This window comes from Melopsittacus undulatus, chromosome 1 (assembly GCF_012275295.1).
Source record: "Melopsittacus undulatus isolate bMelUnd1 chromosome 1, bMelUnd1.mat.Z, whole genome shotgun sequence".
NCBI classification, from domain to species: domain Eukaryota; kingdom Metazoa; phylum Chordata; class Aves; order Psittaciformes; family Psittaculidae; genus Melopsittacus; species Melopsittacus undulatus.
Genome location: NC_047527.1, coordinates 35,031,634 through 35,051,251, shown reverse-complemented (window position 1 = coordinate 35,051,251; position 19,618 = coordinate 35,031,634). Strand labels below are relative to the sequence as shown.

The window sequence follows — 19,618 nt, the reverse complement described above, 5'->3', positions numbered from 1 at the left end:
TGTGTGCATTTCACAGCTGGTTTGCAGGGTAGCTTGATTTGTGGTAACAGATATGTAGATTCAGATTCAAGACCATATTTGAAGAACTAGGAGAAAGCACCCACGTGTAAATGCATGTTTACTAGTGAGTCAGTTCAGCGTAGCACCATGAAAGGTTTCTATAATCAGTTTTATTAGAAGATGCCATTTCATTGACTCAGTATTCAACAAAATATGAAGCTATTTGAGTGTTGTTGGTTTCAGTATTTAGAAAACAGTAACTTTATTTCATAGTCACATGACAAAAGCCATTACCAGTAATTTACATTTATTTCTGACATTCACCAGACCTTTGTGTGCCTTAAAAGAAACACAAAATCTAGTGATACTAAATTGCGTCTCTAATAAAATAGGATATTGAAATGTGATGAAGTCACTGATGCTATTTTAACTTCTTTTAATATATGCTAAGGAGTAACCATGTTTTTAAAAGAAACAGTGGATGTATCTAACCAGCATCACCTCTCATATAAAAGGTTCCATTAAAGAGGTGTAATAATACTTAACATCATCAGTGCTGTCATCATAAGTGTTAAAAATATTGTCCTTAGAATCACTATTCTTTTTTTGCCTTAAGGTGAGATTTTCAATTTTAGCCTCGGTGTTTTGGGATTGTACTGTAGTTTTTGCCTACCTCTCCAGCAGCCCATTAAAGAAATCTTAATTATGCTTCTTACTCTGCCTTTGCTTTTCCCACTCTGGTTCTGTCTTCATACACAAACTTGGCAACATTATTTATGAATGGTGGTTGGAATTCTCAACATGTGGATGGTTCGTACCATGATCAACAGCATTTCATCAGGTTTTGGATGGGGAACAGTTTGGCAGTCATTTCTAATTCAAGATTAGTGTTTGCATCTAATTCTTCAAGCTGACCTTCATTTAGGAAGTTCTTTTATTAATCTTAATTATCACAAGATTATTAGTTTTTATTATTATTATTATCTTGTTTTTTTTCTGTTCTTTCTGGTTTCCAGGAAGATGGGATTTATGGGAAAGTTGGCTTACTAACTGGTTGGTTTGAAAGCTGTACTTTGAGCCCATTAGCCTCTATTATACCCACAGGGAGACATTTTACCCCTTTTTCTGTGGCTTAGATTACACCTGTCAAATTAGATTTCATATACTTTTACTTTTCCTCATTGTCAATGGGTCAAAGTTTCCTTTACAGTCTGGCCCTGAAGGTTAGATGTTTAGATTTTGGTGCTGGCAAATATGATGCGCACGTACTTTATTAGTGAATTTCACCTTTCAAAGACAAGATGAAAACACATGTTTAGAATCTCTAGCCTAATATTTGACTATTATGCACCTTAATCCTTAAATATAAAACCTTAAAGCTTAGATATAACACAAAAGATCAATAGATTTTTTGCTTCAAGGTAACTCTGAGGTCAGTGTACACAAGAAACTGTGGAATAAAAATTATTTCATTACCAAGGAAAATGACTGAGCTTATGAATTTTTAATGAAAGACCATTAATAAAGCTACAGATCAAATTTAGTATCTTCTACACTCACTACTGTGAAACTTTTTACAGTCCATAAATTTACTTAAGTGGTATTTAAAACATGTCAGGGTGGTGATTTTTTTCAGTAAGAAAATAAGTGCAGACACATTTTTCCTCCTACAGATCTTCTGCTCAGCAAGATGAGTGTTTGATTGAAACATACTGTCTGTTCTGTGTGCATAATATAAACTGTGCAAAATCTTTCGGTCAGGATTTTGCCAAAAGGCTACTCAAAAGTATATTTTAACCATGTGTTTCAGTTTTATTATTTGAACTTGAAATCTGCAACTTTTTTTCAGGATCTGCTGAAATAGGGTTGTTTGCTGTAAAGCTCATCTTTCAGATTGAGAATATTTGACTATTGCAGTACTTTGGTTGTGAACAGAAAAATCACCAAGCAGCTTACTGGTGCAGAATGGAGCTGCTGTCACCTTTTGGATGATAGCAGCCCTCAAACGTGTTGTGCTTTAAAAAAATCCCAGTTTCAACTCAGTTTTGTTGCCTTTACCTGTGAGGTTTGTACAGCTTTGGTCTTGATTGCATGAGAAACCAGCTATCTGTCCTTGTCCTTGCCATGACAATGAAATCAGATGGCATGTCCAAAATTACTTTTCCTGTTGCTGCTTGTCTAGTATCATGACAGGTTGTCCTACACCAAGATCTTTAGCTCTGAAACTTTCACAGTTGCTGTGACAAAGCAATTACAACCTTTTTATTAGGATGTGGTACCATGGTGAGTTTTTTGTCCTCAAGGGTTTACTTGAAGAATATTGGCAAAGTAAAAGAAGATGGTTTGTTTGAAGGAATGCCCTATTTATTTACTCTTCTGAAAGGGGTAAATGTCTCTTAATTTTGGATTGAACTGCAGTAATGTGCCATGAGAATAACCAAGCTAAATCAATGGCAAGATGTCAGGATTCTGGTAACAAGGCTAGGGTCTGCATTAACAGTGGAGGATGAGAGATAACATGGGCAGAAAACACCTGGAAAAGAATTTATACAATTACAAAAAATTCTCCTTGGGTTGTCACTCTCTTGTGCTTTTGCCAAGCCACAGTTGGGTTGTCTTTTACAAGGCAAATGCCTTTGGTTGCAAGTCAGCTGGAACACTTGCTACACTCAGTCTTTCTACTTACAACACATTTTAGCATTCAAGCTAATGCCTGCATGGGTGGGAGAGGATTAAGGATCAGGTCTACTATGTAACCTTTTTATTGATAACCTTTTATAAGAAGCTAATTGATCCAAAAGCAATTATTTTAAGGAGATCACTGCTAGCAGATAGCTGACTTCTGTCTTTCATTGTAGCTGCACTCTGAGTGTTACCTTGGAACAGGCGATCATTCTGGCTCGGAGCCATGGGCTACCTCCTCGTTATATCATGCAAGCTACAGATGTCATGCGCAAACAGGTAAGGTGCTTACTGTGGATAAGAACTAATGCTTCCAAACAAGACATCATCAAACAAGAATGACTTGAATTGAATGACAAGAATTTTTTAACCTCCATCTTAGTGTTGAGTTTTCATAATTTGGGTATTTTGTTGGATTTCTTAATTCTCTGTTGTTGACTGAAAGTTGTGTTTTTACATAATGGAATAGGCTGGTTTTAACCAACTTGCTTTCTCTATATGTGTAAATGGATCATAATTTTCACAGGGTTATGATTTTATTTAATGATATTTGTCTAGGAATTGCTGTGGCATCACCTTACATGAGAGTAGTCAGTTGAGTAAGACAGTCTTAATTTTAATACATTTCCAAAAAAGTAAGATTATTGACTATTGTTAATAAAAAAATGACTCATGTACTGAATGAAGGGGAAGTGTAGGAGGGAAGGGGAGAAATACATACTGTGGTTCTCAGCTTTCCAGGCAAGATTTCTGAGAACAATGTGCTTATTTCAAAATAGTGTTTTTTCACTCTTTGGTCATAATAAAATATTAGGATTTAGAGGCTGTTGTGGATAGATAACCACCTCAACATGAACTTCTAGTGCTAAGATATAACAAAAAATGCTGGATTAAAAGGCAGTATCAACTGAAGGCAGGGGATACACTCTACTGTATCTGCACTGCGTTTCCTAGAATATTTTGTTATCAGATAAATACATTCAAAAGGATGTTTGGAATCTTGGAAGGAGTTCAGAGAAGGAGTACAAATGATCCAGAGGTGGTTAGACAAGGCTTATGAAGTGAAGATTAAAGAGCTCAACCTATGCAGTTGATCAAAGAGCAGTTGAGTGGGGATTTAATCACTCTTGTGTGAATATGGAACATATATTTCAGGCTGTGGTAGCTTTCAACCTTGTGATAAAAGCATAAACAAGATACAGGATGCACTCAATTTTGAAGTGGAAAAAAAGATAATTAAATATCAGAACAATTAATCACAGATAAGGCAAGATTTATAAATTCTGGTGTTTAGTTTGAATCTAATTTTATTATTTTCATTAATTTTGCTCCATATTCTGTGCAACAGTCACAGTTGAGTTGATTAACCATCTGCACTTTAATTCTAAATTGCTGTAAAAAAAAATACACATGTACTAGATCAAACCCTTAGTCTGTTAAAGCAATTGTGTAGATACCCTCAAGCTATAGATTCTGATTATATGTAAGTGCTGCTGCCTAACATGGGTACATCAAAGTGATTATGCTCATTCCTTTTCATATTGGACTTCCACTTTATTTGGTGCATAAAATAAGTTTCTGTGGTTAATAAATACCCTCATAGTTCTCGATTCAGAAGGTGTAGGTCTGCTCAGGAATTACAGCTTTAACGTGACTTGAAAGCTACTGCTGTATAAGGATAAACTTGCTTGTATTTGTTGATATGTCTGCTCCTGAAGTTCTAGACAAAAGTCAGATCTGGATATTTTGCAATCAAAAGCCATGGACATAGAGTTTTACCTATGTCTGCCTGCAGGATGTATTCTGTCAAAGGGTACATTTTCAATATACAGTTAAAAAAATGCTGATTTATTTGTGGTTCTACAGTTTATTAAATGAAAATGAAAGACAAGATAAAAGTAACTTGCATGGTTTTGAGTGGCTGCAGTTGTTCAAATAGAGATGTAGAAAGAAGCTGGCAGAGAGGCTACGTTCTTTGAAGTAAAACAGCAGGTGATCAATAGCTGTTAAAGATACCAATATCTCAATACCACCCACTGACACTGCAAGAAAGTCTGCTAGTATATCAAGCCAGACTTTTCACACATTCTTCCTCTTGCAGGAAATCACTGCTGCAATTAATAGAGTAATAATCTTTTGTAATTTTAAATCAGTCTTGGAGTTCTGGAGTGGAAATATAACCCTCCATTAAATTCTAAATGTTTTTGAGTAATTCCAACAACACACTGGTATTTTTTAGAAAACAGTTCCAGATTTAATGTTGAAATTATCTGTATGATTTAACTGTCAGGAGCATAATGCAGGCCATAAAACTTGCAGGGAACATGGAGAAAGCTTCTTGGGGTTTGTTGCAGAACACTTAGTTAAAGGCAAAAGGCTTTTTTCCTGGCTTAATATAAAAAACAAAACAAATAAAAACAAATAAAAAAAAACTTTGTTAGCCTGTTTTTACTCTGAATCTTTTGTGGTATAAAGAGAGTAGCGACAGGCGAGTGCAAATGTAAGAACATCTATTTCATCTGTTATTCTGGAGAAGGCTGCAACATTAGCTCCTAGTAATATGAGCTTTCCAGAAGGAGAAATTATCTCTGCTCAAAGCAGGTACCTCTTCCAGCCTGGGGCACCACTACCAAATAACTTAAGATGCCTGATTGAATGGATGACCTCAGAAACTGGGTTTTTTTCTTGTAAATTGAATGAGGTTGTGATCATGTTCATGGCAACTCACAATAACCCCCATGATAGCGTTGGATAGATTTTCAAAGTAATTGCCCTGTCAGTTTTAATGAGGTATTTACAAGCACCTACCGTATGAGAACTACAGAAAAGAGACCAACTTGTGAGAGTTGGTATGAACTTGGGGCTGTGACATGGTTTTTGTTAACTGGTTTCTGCTTTTTATCTGCTTATCCAGTCTAGCTGGATTTATAAAATAATTTTTTTTGACAAAAAGCCCCAGCTGTCTTCTAGTAATTTTATTTACTCGTAAATGTTTATTCATGTAAACATCTGTACCCACAAAATACTATGTAAAGCATCATGACAGGATGTGTCTTCAGGATGCAGCAAAGCATGGAAAGGATAGAGACCTAGGAAAGGAGCTGCAGGAGGGTACAGGGCTCTGAGGAAGAAAAGTAACTAAAAACCTGATACATAGAAAAGACTGGGAGAGAATTTGTCTTGTCTTTTAAGTAAGTAATAATTTCTCCATGCCTTTTCATGAGCATAATAACAGCACTACATTTTAAATAATTCTCATGAGAATTGTACTGATTTAGAGCTCTCTGCATACAGCATAAAGAAAATCTGTTCCTTTATGTGACTGTTTCTTGCTAACTTTAAATTAGTGTGTAGCTTGAAAATAAACCTATCACTTTTTCTCTTGGCAGTGTAAATACTAGTTTGTATGTGAGACTAGATTGATGGTGGTGTCTCCTCAGTGCTACCAGCACCATTCACCAGTGCTCTGGCTAAACTGGTATGCAGAGGGAAGAATTCTGGAGCTGCATAGCACAACTGTCCAATACACCTGTGTGAGATAGTGTCAGTATTTACATTGCTATAGCTTTAAGAATGATATTGGAGAAGAATAACAGTGTGTTGGAATATAAATTGTATAATGGTGCTCAGTGTTGACAAAGATGTCATGTAGCAAGTTGCTAGTAATTCTTGGGGGCGTTTCCTCAAAAGAAATAAGAACCTGGTGGTTGTTAGTAAGGTCTAATTTGTTACCCTGCTAAACAATAAATTACATGGCTGTATAAAGCTAGACTCCTTTTTAAATCAATGCATTTGATTTATTACATGAGCAGGATACTAAAATTAATATGTCTAGTGAATGAGGCAAGTAAAAATAGGGTGATTTTGTTTCAGAGGTAGTCACAGCACTGACGTTCAGGATCTACATGTGATTAATTTAGGTAGTTTTCCCATGTGTATATATATTCTGGCTCACAGTTACATTAATCATATGCTAGTCTCAGCAGTCTGTCATGTTGTCATATTCCACCCCCCCCCCCCTTCAATTCAAGTGTCCTGTTTTCTGTCCAGCATACTGTAGTCTGAGACCAGATTTTACTCCCTTTTATAGCAGTAAACTTGTATTTTGGATGTTTCCAGACACAGGACTTCAGTCATGTCTTTGGGCAACCTGTTCCAGTGTTTCACCATCCTCATTGTAAAAAATCTCTTCCTTATATCCAGTCTGAATCTACTTTTAGTTCAAAACCATTATCCCTCGTCCTATTGCTACAGGCCCCTTTAGAGGATCCTGTCTGTCCTGAATTTGATGATCATTTCCCTGATAAACAACCACTTGTGTAGGTAGAAGAACATCAGTTAATGTGATCTTTCTTTTTTTCAGTTGTGTTTTCTTACCTAATCATTCTACATATTCTTCTCTGAACTCTTTCCAAGTTTTTATTAAAGATGAGAAGTAACTTGAAGAAATACAAAAGGGTCTTTTTAGACATTTCATGACTAAAATGGCAGATGAAAATCAGTGTAGATAACTGTTAAGTGATGCATACTTAAAACAAGGGAAAAAGAAAATCCCATTAATTCACATTCAAAATAATTGACTGTGAACTCTCCATTACATCTCATGTTCAGGACCTCAGGGATATGATAGTAGACATCAGCTCAATTCTCAGTAGATATCAAAAAAGCAAATAAGAATTTACGATGGTTTAGTTAGGGACGATGACAAAATAGAAATTATACTGTCATGACCCTTCATTTTGTACTAATGTTCTGATCCTTTCTGTAAGGATATAGCTTAATGAAAAAAGTTCAGAGAAGCTTAAAAAAAATAAAAATATCAACAGTTGGGTATGGTTTGTAGACAGAATAGGACAAACTAACAAAATAATCTAGGATTGTTTAGCTTCATGACTGAAGGAGAATATGGTAGAGGTCTAAAGAACATGTAGTGTGGACAGGGACTGACCATAGTCCTTATCGAGGCAAAACTAAAGGCATCTGTCAGACTCAAACTAGGTGAAAATAGTGGTTCTTGACACAACAAGGTAAGATTGTACCCAAGATGTGAATCTCCTCCCATAAGGGGGTTAGTGATGTGAAACTATTTGTGTGTTCAAGATGAGATGGGAAAGAAGAGAATCACTGAGATCAATTAAATCCACACTGCTGAACAGAGGAAGTATTGAGTGACTAATGATTGAATTCTGGAGTAGTTCCTGGGGAAAGATGTATGTTTTTTGTTGTCTGTAGTCACGTGTCTTTTGCAGCTGGTGGAGATAAGTTTACTGAACTAGATGTAAAGCTAGTAAAATCACTTATATTCTGCCTTTAGGTCTGTAGGTACTGTCATTGTTTCCTCTGTCTTCACCACTTTCTCTCTCATCCCTTTCCCACTCCCCCCCCAAAAAGACACAGTATTTTTCTCACATGTTGATTTACATAAATGATGAGAACCTGCCTGTGTGTAACCAGCCAGCCTTTTTCATCTTTCATTTGAGCCCATAACAGTGAAATAATACCTTCTGAATTACCTGAGTACCACATTTCAGTCAAATTCAAGGTCTAGTCTTACTCTACATAGTGAATCAATGATTCTATCTAATTATTACACAATGTGCAGCCACCATTGCAGCTCTACAATGTAAATTATCTTTGATGTTTCACACTAGTCCAAGACCTCACTGGAAGAATTCTGAGGTTATGTATTTATGTTCCCTGTTACTTTGTCCTGAATTTAGGTAGTACAAAAGGTGAAATAAAGGGAGAGTCAACGTATGTATTACAGACAAAAGTAGCTGCCATCTTCTTTAAAATGTTGGTAAACATAAAAAGACTGTAAATCTAACAGATGTTTCTTTATGGTGACTACTTTACATTAATAAAACTGCACTTTAAAAGCTAGACCTCATAATTTAAAATCAGTTTTTTTACTAAGTTATTTCATAAGTCTAAATGAGTTTGTTTGCAAAGAGTGCTTTTTTCACTATCATCTTATATGAACATTCTTCATGTTCCAACTTCCTCCTTCCTAGATGAGTCAGTAAGACAAAAATACTTCCATTATTGTTTTTCAAAGGATCAGTTGAGGTATAGAGAGACAAGCTTTTCTATCTGACCCTGCTTAAGCATGGGTATTTGGGCTGAACAGTCTTGGGAGGTGCCTTCCAACTTAATATTTTTGGTGATTCTGTGATTATAAGGGAAGAGCAGGGCCTACATTTTTCTAAGCCAAATTTAGTGCCCTAATTTAGGCCATTTTCCTAGTTCTAACTGGAAAGTTATTTATAGGAAATAAGGTATAGTATTTGTTCCTAAGTCCATGGGAAATAAGTGACATTTCAGAAAAAACTTTGTTATCCATGCCTTCTATGAAGAATGGTGACAAAAATCAAGCAAGATGTGTTTGTTTTAAGCCTTGAATGTTATTTCTTTATGAAGTCTTCCATGTTGATATTTATTTAATGACAAGTGGAAAGATTTTGTCTCTTTTCTGCATATTTCTCTAAGTTGAGAATTAAAGTACTGCTTTAACTTGTTCCCCACCTTACAAGAGGAGAGCTGTTTTGGGACATGGGGCATATGTATTAATTATAGTTAATAGTTACATTCATGTAGAAAGTTCAGAAAACTTTCGAACTTGTGTTGGAATAAATGAAGCAGAATTGTTGTTTTTCTTTCACAGGGTGCAAGAGTACAGAACACAGCCAAGAATTTAGGAGTGAGAGATCGAACACCACAGTCTGTGCCAAGGTAACTGATTGTTTGTGTCCTAGACCATGATTTTGTCTAGTTTTTGCCAAATTCTGTTCTAGCTGCTCAAAAGCTCTAACAGTAAACATTGACTGCATTGTGCACTAACTGGTAAGATTTGGCTTTAACATACATAAAATCAATTACATTTTTAGCCACACAGTTTTACATAATTAGTTGCAGAAGTTCATGCTATGTAGCACTACAAAACAGCCATTTTTGAAAACTGAAGCCTAGCTCATGTTAATTATGAAAATGCTGGAGTTAAGTCTTTCATCACTTGTGACGTTTAGTGGTTTGAGGGAAATGTTCATAACTAAAAACATAACCCCATTTTAATGAAATACTGTACTGCATTATCTCAGCAAAATCATGTCCTAGTTGCTTTTAGAGATGATGTAGTCTTTCTTTGTCTCTTTCTGAAACATCCATTAGAATGAAAAACGCTACTGCTCTGTGTTTATCCATCTTTTTTAATGCTGTGATGGATTGCAGGTACCTGAAATGTTTCTTAATAAGCACAACACTTATAAATAAAAATAACCAAACGACAGTGTTCTTAATTTTATCTTAATATATGGATTTATTAATCCAACTTTAATTCAGACTTTTTTTTCTAACCAGTTTAAAACATAATGGGTTTTGTTGACTAACGATGCTGTCCATAGACTCCTGGAAAGACTGTCTTCTGGATTCTGATCATTAATGCTCAGGAGCTTTTTCTTATACAATTTGCTCCCCTTTTCTTTGATGTCCCAGCTTCTCCCAGTAGTGAATCAGGATACTGCTTATAACTTGCTTGTACCTAATCACTACACGTGGTTCCATGCCTCTGCTTGGTATGATTCTAGAAAAGATGTGTACCTTAAGTGTCCAGGGAATGACTAAATCTGAGTAGCAGCTACTGTTCTGTTGATGAGTAACATTTGTTGGAGCATGTACACATCTTGCATGCCCCATAAATGACATTAGGCAAGATCCAACAGAAGTACTGATTCTAGAGTAAATCTATCAGTAGCAGGGCATTTGACTTTACCAGCAGATGAGGGCATCCCTTCTCACAGTAATGATTAGCTTAGAGGCAATCCAGGACCAAAATTGCCTGACCAATCATCTTACATTGTGAGACTCTAAGGCAGTAAAAAAAAAACATTTTATTACAGTAAAAGCTGTGAGAAGCTTTTTTGTATTTTGGATGGTATGGTTTTGAACTTGAATGGACTTCTTCATGATATAATCCTGAAAACAGCCAAGTAATTTTTGCAAACCAGACTTTTCTCACCTCTAAATGACAGTGTGTATATCTAGATTCAGCTTTTGTGATAAAGGAAAAATCTAAGTTCTTACAAAGAAACATTGAGCTATGAGACATCTTTTGGCTTTGCATCAGTTGAGAAAAGATCACCTCTTTTCAGCTAACACTCCCACAACATAGCAATGAAAAGCTGAAGAAAAAGTATGAGAGCTCCTAGAACATAGACAGATACATCCAGCATGCTTGCCAGTCAGCAGCAACAGCAATATCACAGGAATACCTCATTGATCTCAGTGTTTGGGGCATTTGGTGTACCATTAGCGACATGTCACATAAGTCGGAATAGCCCGCAGGGGTGTAATTTTGATGATACTGTGGCTTCTCAGTTCTTTACCTTGAAAAGAATTTTACCATTACATATGGTTCCATTTAGCATCACTTGACAGTGGTTTCAGTTCTCTGCAGTTGCCACTGATGTCTTTTCTCAGCTGATCTGTTTGTACTATCTCAGATAGTTGTTCCATACATAATTACCCAGAACAGGCTGTTTCTACTCTGTCATTCCTCATCAACTATACCTCCTTAGGGATTTATGTAGCCTTGTTTTTGTTTGTTTCATAATTCCCGTATATCACTTATTCTGAACACAAGTAATCTTAATGATTACCATCTCAATCTGAAGAATACACAGAACTTGGGGCTCAGCTTTTCTGCACATGGTTCCAGAGAAATTAGGTTTTGCTAAAACATCACAAAGAAAAAACATCACAAAGAACTAACCTTGCTGCAATTACTTTGAGGAGATTCTGACAGTAATTTTATCTGTCTTTTGCCAGCTTTGAATATTATTGCTTTATCACACTAGCAGAATCAAATAACTCAAGCTGTGTTTATTTTACTGGGCATACTTGTCTGTATAAAATCAGGCCATCTTATTCTCTCATTGGTATATAAATGGGAAATACATGTTTACTGCCTTATCTTTCGCTCCAAACAAACTCATTGGTGCCTGCACAATGTAACCTTTAATGATCACATTTCTGAGTCTGCCAGGTGACAACGTGAAAGAGCCCAGTGATCTCATGAACACATCATAGTGGAGGTTTGAGAGCAGGTTTGTAGTTGCTGTGTGACTGACAGAACTGACACTCCCCATTCTTACCATCTATGCTTGACAATCACTTCCAGTGAGATTCAGAGAACAGTTATTGAGCACATGGCCATTGTGTGTTGTCAGTATCCTAGGTTAACTCCTAGGGGAACTGGAATCAGAGAACAGCAGCTATCCTGCCCTGTTCTTGCATAGCCACAGGATGTTTTTTTCTGACAGGATATGACTAGAAGGTGAAGAGCATTTTCATACTCACAGGGGCAGCCATACATATTGTGCCTCACGTAATTTCAGTAGCTGCTAAGAAGGCAGCAGCCCATTAATCTTTAATTGTTTGTGGAGCCCAGCCACATGTATGGACTTGTTTTCTGTATTGATTTGTAGCATGATTTTGAAATTTATGATGAATTAAAAGGGACTTGTATAAATGTGATGTTTACCAGACAAATTTTCAGAATATATGTGGAAAACTCAGATATCCTGAGCATCTTGGTGAGAGACTTTTCATCAGGGCCTTTTGTGACAGGATGAGGGGTGATGGTTTTAAACTAAAATAGGGGAGATTCAGGCTGGACATGAGGAAAAAATTCTTTACAATGAGGGTGCTAAAATCCTGGCACAGGTTGCCCAGAGAGGTGGTTGGATGTGCCATTCCTCGACACATTCAGTGCCAGGCTGGATGTGGTTCTGAGCGACCTGATCTAGTTGAAGGTGTCCTTGCTCATTGCAGGGGATTTGGACCACTTGATATTTGAAGGTCCCTTCCAACCCAAACTATTCCATGATTCTGTGATCTTAAATATTGCTAGCTCTCAAGCCCCTGGACAGTTCACAACCCTGTCTGTAGCCAGATCTACCAAACCTGCTATTTCTATTGTTTTGGTATTTCAATATCTGAGATTCTTCATCATTAATGCACATGCTGTGTCATTGTCCTTTCATTTCTTCTGATGAAAAATTTTTTCTCCTTCCCATGCTATCCTTGGTCTCTTCTCTTTATTGTTCCTTCAATGAGACACTTTCCCTGAGGAAAATATGTAATCTCCAAATGAGATCATGTCTATTGCTGCTTCTAATTGCTGTGCTTGCAGCAGAAATACTGTATGCTGGATATACTTACAGGACAGAGAGCCTGAGGTCAGAATGGTTGCCATTTATTTTCAATGTTCCTAACATTAGGGTAAAGTTTCAAACACTTGCTAATAACCAAGTCCATGTTGAAGGGCTTACTAGAAGTTCAAAAACCATTATAAATGAAGGAATGGCTATTCCAATCTGTACTGAGATATTAATATGAACTAAATCTTACTGCTCTTGCCTTTATACATGTAGAAATGGGGTGGGGGGGAGTTTGAAATCTTAGTGCTGGCCTGTCAGGTATCTGACATCTGTCTTAGGTCCTTCCAACAGCATCAGGTTTATAGGGACTTGTTTTAGAGTGAGGTCTAACTGTGCCAAACCAAACCAAAATTGGAGGCAGTTGTGTTCACCAAGTAGCCTGTCAGATTTAGATGTTCAGAGCAACGACTGGTAATTGGATTAGTGGAGACTGCTTTTTCCAGAACGGGGTTGTCAGTGCAGAAATATGAAAACTTGACTAAACTGTAATGTTTTTATTTATAAGATTGCTTCTAGATGTATGCTTTAATGATATCACTTTCATTGTGAACATTTATGCTCATTAATAAAAATTTCCTGACATTATATCAGTGTTATTAAACTGAATTCAGTCTCTTGTTTTGCAGTGCAGGAAGACTTAGATTTAGTTTATGTTCCTTAAATTTACCCATTTTAATAATGACCAAGTTCACAGAATAACAATTGCTTTGTTTTTTGTCTTTGTCAGATTATACAAGCTATGCCAGCCACCACCACCAGTTGGAGAAGAATGAGGAGAACTGCTCCAAAAAATTCCAGTAATGACCTTAAGGATACTGGGACTATATGACAAAAACCTAACTGCACCATAGCAGTGTGTGCCTAGGGCTTTGATAAATAGAAAACCCCTTTACTCAGGATAAAGAAAGAAATACTCTAAATATTCTCTACTGGCAGTGAAAAAAAAAAACAACTTCTAAAAAGTATTTCTGGAATCTGTGCACTCCAGCCTTACGCTAGTAGAATGGGAATCTTCCTTGGGAATTTTACACTGGAATCCAGTTCATTTGATGTGTCTTGTTCAGCCACACGATAGGTATAGCCAGCAGCTGGAATACAGATGTCTTGTTCAGAGAGAATGACTTCACTTGTACACTGTACAGAATGTCTTCTTGCAGAAGAAATAAAAGCCTAGATAAACTAGGCTTGATAATGAGCATGCACTTCATACAGGGCCCTTTGCACTGATAATCCCCTTTTTCCCATCGCTATCATAATTTTTCAGAATGGTGATGTTACTGTTACAAGTATATAATGTAAGCGAGGTTTAAAGGTGGAAAATCGCAGAATTGTGTTTAATGGCTACAGGCTAGGAGCATGTGCTTGTAATCGGTAAATTCAGTCATGTCTTAAGGTGTCCTTTGTCATACTCCTTTGGAAAGAGTACCTATATGGCATATGAGGTGAAGTTTTCCCCCTTGTTCAGTTGCCATTTTAATTAAGGAGAAGAAATTTAAGATCTTCATCCATGGTTAGACTGAATTTCAGACTCTGTCAAGTAGATGTTTTACATTATTGAGTCTCTGCATTTCAGAGTTTTCCAGAGTTGTGTATAATCTTGTATTATAGTGCTAGACTAGCAAATCTGTAGAAGGCGAGGACGAGGCAGTATTGTTACGTTTAACTGGAAATGTCTGTGGTATAAGTTGAAGCATAGTTTGGGGGGGTTGATGTATTGTTGCATTTCCTACGTTTTGTCAGAATAGTGTTGTTTTTTTTATAGTATGTCAGTTCTTTTGGAGTGGTAATTGTTATAGATTTATTTTGAAATTGTAATGAATATTTAGAGGGACCAGGGAAAATGTATCTGCATTTGGCTGTTCTTTTGGCCGAAGAATTCTCAAAGAAGGTGTCCCCAGATGAGGTTTCATATGTGAACACATTGAAACAAAAGCTATATTCTGAAATAGTTCTACTTGTAGCAGCTATGCAGTCTGTTAGAGCAGGACTGAGTAAATGTTATTTTCTGTACAACAGTGGCCTATAGTTATGCTGTAGCAATCAAACCTCACAACATAATTGTTGAATATTATCTAATTATTTATGAAATCATCAATAAATATAGTAGTCCACAGTTAAATAAGTGAGAATTCAAAAAGAGATGTACTCTTGCAGAGAGTGTTTTTATATAGGATATCTAGGGGACTTATTACTTTTCTCCAAAGGAGGAATTAGAGCTCCTACCTTTTTCACTATTCTTAATGTTTTTACACAGACTTTAACTTTGCTAAGAAAATAAATATTTTTATATATCCACAAATATATATGTCTGCACATATACGTGAGTTTCAATATGTATATATTTCTGTAGTCATATCAGTTACTAGTACAATCTTAAATATAAAAAGTTTGCCTTAAACTGTGACAAAGATATGCAGTAATGAACACGTCACTAACAATTTCACCTTTGTGCTTTGAAGTTTATGCTCTTTCAGAGTTACTGGAAGCTGTGGAACTATAATATTTTTGATGACAAACAAAAATAGAAAACAAAGTTTTACTCTTTAGAAATTACACATTTCGTCTAGGATGATCCAATGCATGTACGTAAAAATGAGTCACAATTTCTGTAGTTGCTATTCTAGTCAGGATCTCAAACTTCTGGATGTGTGTCATTCGGAGAGACAGTGTTGGCTCTAGTAATTCCCGCTTCAGGCAAAAGCACAAAAAAATGGTTCAGTTTCTGCTTGTTCAGACATCAGGAGTTTAGAGAAGCCATAATCACCTCATGCCAAGAATGGTGTCAGTGTGAGCCCAGCTGTGAGCTCACATCTTCCTGTGAGATTTGCCCACGAGTTTATTTACTACCAGGCAAATCAGCTGTCAGGTGCATGTTGCTGCTAATCCTGTATAATACAAAATAACCTAGAGGACAGAATCTGTTGCATGCACATGCATTATTGTAACAAGCCATCACTCTTTATTGCATTGAAAATGGCAGGAATGCAAGTATACCAAAACAGTCTCCCTGTATAATACAGTGCCTGATTCTTTTTATTGTGAAAACAAGGGCTAATACACATTTGTAAACACAGAGGGACAAATACTTACGAGCCAGTCACTGGACAAATATTTGAGCTATTGTTTCATGCATGTGCATCAGAAATCCCAGCCTTTTGGGTTTGTATCTCATTTTTTGTTCTTTTGGGATTTTGTTGTGTTTTTTTTTTACCCCTAGAGGCAGTTTTCAAAAACCTGATCAGCACTATGAGCTTCACTGGTGACCCATACTGCAAAATAAAGTGTCTATTTAGCCTGGTATCAAAGGGGCTGAGAAACCGAAGCCCTGATTTTCTGAGATTATAGGTAGCATGCGTAAGTACAGGATTTCCAGGGGAAAATGAGCATAAATGTCCCACAGACTGTCTATGGAAAACGGGTGACTAATTTCTCAGAATTCCCTTTAAAAGTCAGTGTTTGCTGGAAACATTGTTCAGAATTTCAAACTGCTTTTCTCTTCCCTCTGTTTTCAGAGCACATTCTAACACATCTGGCTTCTAGTAACATTAGATGAAACTTTAAGAAGCCCATTCATGAAGTATACGTTTACATATGTTCATTATTATTTGTTTGGTATAGGTAGCAGATGTATTTGTTCCCTATGCAAGGTGCACTTACAGAGCTAAAAGAAAGAAATCCATTCTCATCATAGTATTATGTTTATCCTCTCATAAACTTTTAGGCTTAGAGGTAACTGAGAGTGATGATTTATAAGAACTGTAACACCCATAGCTTGTTAAATCTTTGCTTCTGCAGCAACAGATTGTGCAGCTTGTTTTTGCAAGGATGTGTTGTACTGGTTTAGGGAAAGCACTCTCTGTGTCTTTTTCATCCAAGACAAATCTTCTGGGAATAAATTCAGTTCTGGGAATAAATTCAAGGATCTGGAGGCATACACTACCAAATATTGACTACCAGTGGTAGTCTGTAGGGTTTGTACAGCAGATGTAACAGCTGGGAAGGGAGGCTTAAGGGCCAAGGAACAGTGAAGTCGCCATAGGGTTCATGCTTGGAGAAAACTAGATTTTGATTTTAAAGTAGTTCTGATGGGGTTTGGCCTATCTTTGTAACCATCATCTATGAATAATGGGATGCCAAACAGTCTTTATGAGATGAGCATCGATTCAGTATAGTTTCCCAAATTAGGTGTTTCATAACATTTATTTCCCTTGTAGATTGTAAATGTAAATGAATAAAAAAAAATGTATCAATTCCAGTTTCTAAATGTCCAACAGGTTTGTGTTTAGAGATCCATTTTAAAGTAAATATTCCTGCTATCAGCTGAACCAGACAACAAATTTTACATCCACTGAGGGAGCTACAGTCTTTAGTGGCCTTTTAGGTAGTTTTCCCTGGGGTTTAGGAAATGCATCAGGTTTTCAGTTTGGTTTTTGTTTGTTTTAATGTGGTCAGTAGTGGTCAGTACTGCTCTTCTACTGGTTTAGAGCCAAAACAATTAAATGTAAGTTGATGAGGATTTATAGTAATCATGCTTAGTTCATTTATCATCTAATGGAAAGAAAAAGAACCAGTTTTATTGACCTCTTTACCCATAGAAATTCACAAGCAAACAGCAGTGATTTTTTTTTTGCTTATTTTGTTAATTCATTGTCAGATGTAGTGTATGTATGTGTATATATATATTTCAGACAACTGCCTGAATGTGAGTATACACATCATGGTTAAGCATGATGCTCAAAAAAGCAAAGTATCTTTCATTTATTTCCATTTAAATTGTGAAATCTGTAACTGTAGTGTATATTGTTCCATACCCTTTACGTTGCAGCTACTTCTGCCAGCATTTTATGCATATTTTGCACCATTTTTGTTTAACATTATGAAAAGAGCTAATGCATTGCCTTATGTACTATATCTCTGTACTTGCTGATAAATGCAGGTAGTGCTTTTCTAAATGTACTCTAGTAGTACACTAGCATTGGTAAATTTAGATGCACAGTGCATACCTGTCTCAGGATACATGGGTTTTTCATCATTAGGTTTTGAAGTATAAGAAGATACTGAACTCATGTTTTTGTATGATGACAATTGTGTAGTTTTGTTGTTGTTTTTCTTTTTTCTTTGTTTTTGTTTTATAATATATATTCTGTATATATCAATCAAGTTTTCCTAAAAGAATGTTACTACGAATATTTCCCTTTTCCTGCTAGAAAATGTTTATGTTTTCTTGTCGTGTATGTATAAATGAATATAGAGCATGCCTAATCATGCAGATGTTAACACCGGTGAGAAATTTTAGATTGTCTAGAGGCCAGTCAAGTAGTCATTTCTTATGTTCTACTGCAGAAGTAACATATCCATCCAAGAAATCCAATGTGGCTATAGTGGAACTACCCTAAAAATAACTCCTGCTTCAGTTACAAAGTCCAACAGTATTCAAAGTAGCTGGGACATCTCTGAAAATACTTAGATTTAGACTTTAATGGGAATTTCCACAACATCTTTTCTGTACTTTGTGCCAGATTTAAAAGACTAAGTGGCCTTAATAACTTCTTAACACCCTGTATATACTGTATGTACTTGGTTACACTTTAAAAATGAACTTAATTTCTGTACTGAATATTGCACGCATTTTTCAAATGAAGAATATATTGTTTGTAACATCTCATTAAACACAGGAGAGCATTACTGCTTTGAAATACTATGTGTAAGTGCACAGAATCTCTCAGTGAGCTTTTGTTTGGAAACAGTCACACTAGCAGCTCTGTGGGTAGTTGAATTTGTCATAAGTAACCTTTGGAATTTAATGTTAAATATCCTTGAAACATGGATTTAAATTACTTTTGCCTTGTTTGTAAAGTACCTTTGTAGCATACCTTGAATCAGTTGCTATACTGGTTATGTGTTAAACTAATACAGTGTACTTTAGATCTATGGTTTTATTTTTTTAGTCTACATATTAAAGACTGGAATGGTAACAATGTATTACAGACTGTCAGACAGCAATAAAACCATTCATAATATGGCCACTGCAAATCCCTTTATTTTTAAGAAGTAAGTTGGGGGTAGGAGTGTTGGGAGGGTTCAGAATGGCTGCCCAGGAATTCAGCTGTAGGAGAAGCTAAACTTCTAGAAATAAATGTTTATAATACAAATCTCTTCTGAGAACCCAGGCCCAATCACGGTTCATTGCTGACAATTAAAGTATATCTTTATAACCTGTGGAAGGTTGAAGCCTGCATGAACAGCAGTCCCTGGCTTTGGGCAGCTGTATTTTGTGAAGGTTGGAAGAGACAGGCATGAAAATCCCTTTCTTGCCCCACGGTGCCATTACTGCCCCATGAAGGTCCAAAGCATCCACTGTTTCTGGCATTCCCTTGTCTGAAGACTGAAGTATGAAGCTGTTGTCATCTGTCTACTGCTGTGCATAAGGATCATCTGATGAGCATAGGAGTGGAGTGTTGAACTCCTTGTGCTGAAACCCCACTTCCCTATTGGGAACTGGTTCCCAGCTGTTGTTGGGATACCGGGGGTTTGAGGAGTTGCACTGAACGTTTCTTTTGTACGACTGAAAGCTGATAAAATATTAGACCTCACTGAGCAGTTGTCTTTATGTGAAGTCCTGATTTCCGCATGGTGGCTGTGCTCAAGACCAAGAGGAACAGTGGAGGTAGGACCAAAAGCAGCTGCAATGGTCTGTCAGGTCCCTTTTGTTTTCCATC

At 36.5% G+C, this 19,618-nt stretch overlaps 1 protein-coding gene across 1 annotated transcript in view; it reads left to right on the top strand.

Annotated features, from left to right (window-relative positions):
* The window catches only part of PREX2 (phosphatidylinositol-3,4,5-trisphosphate dependent Rac exchange factor 2), a 173,819-nt gene extending 154,896 nt beyond the window's left edge, over positions 1-18,923 (top strand). The window contains exons 38-40 of the mRNA XM_005150790.3: positions 2,859-2,961; positions 9,347-9,414; positions 13,627-18,923. Coding sequence (XP_005150847.1) covers positions 2,859-2,961; positions 9,347-9,414; positions 13,627-13,672 — 217 coding nt within the window. The 3' untranslated portion in view covers positions 13,673-18,923. The remainder of the gene's footprint in view (positions 1-2,858; positions 2,962-9,346; positions 9,415-13,626) is intronic.
* The last annotated feature ends 695 nt before the right edge of the window (positions 18,924-19,618 follow it).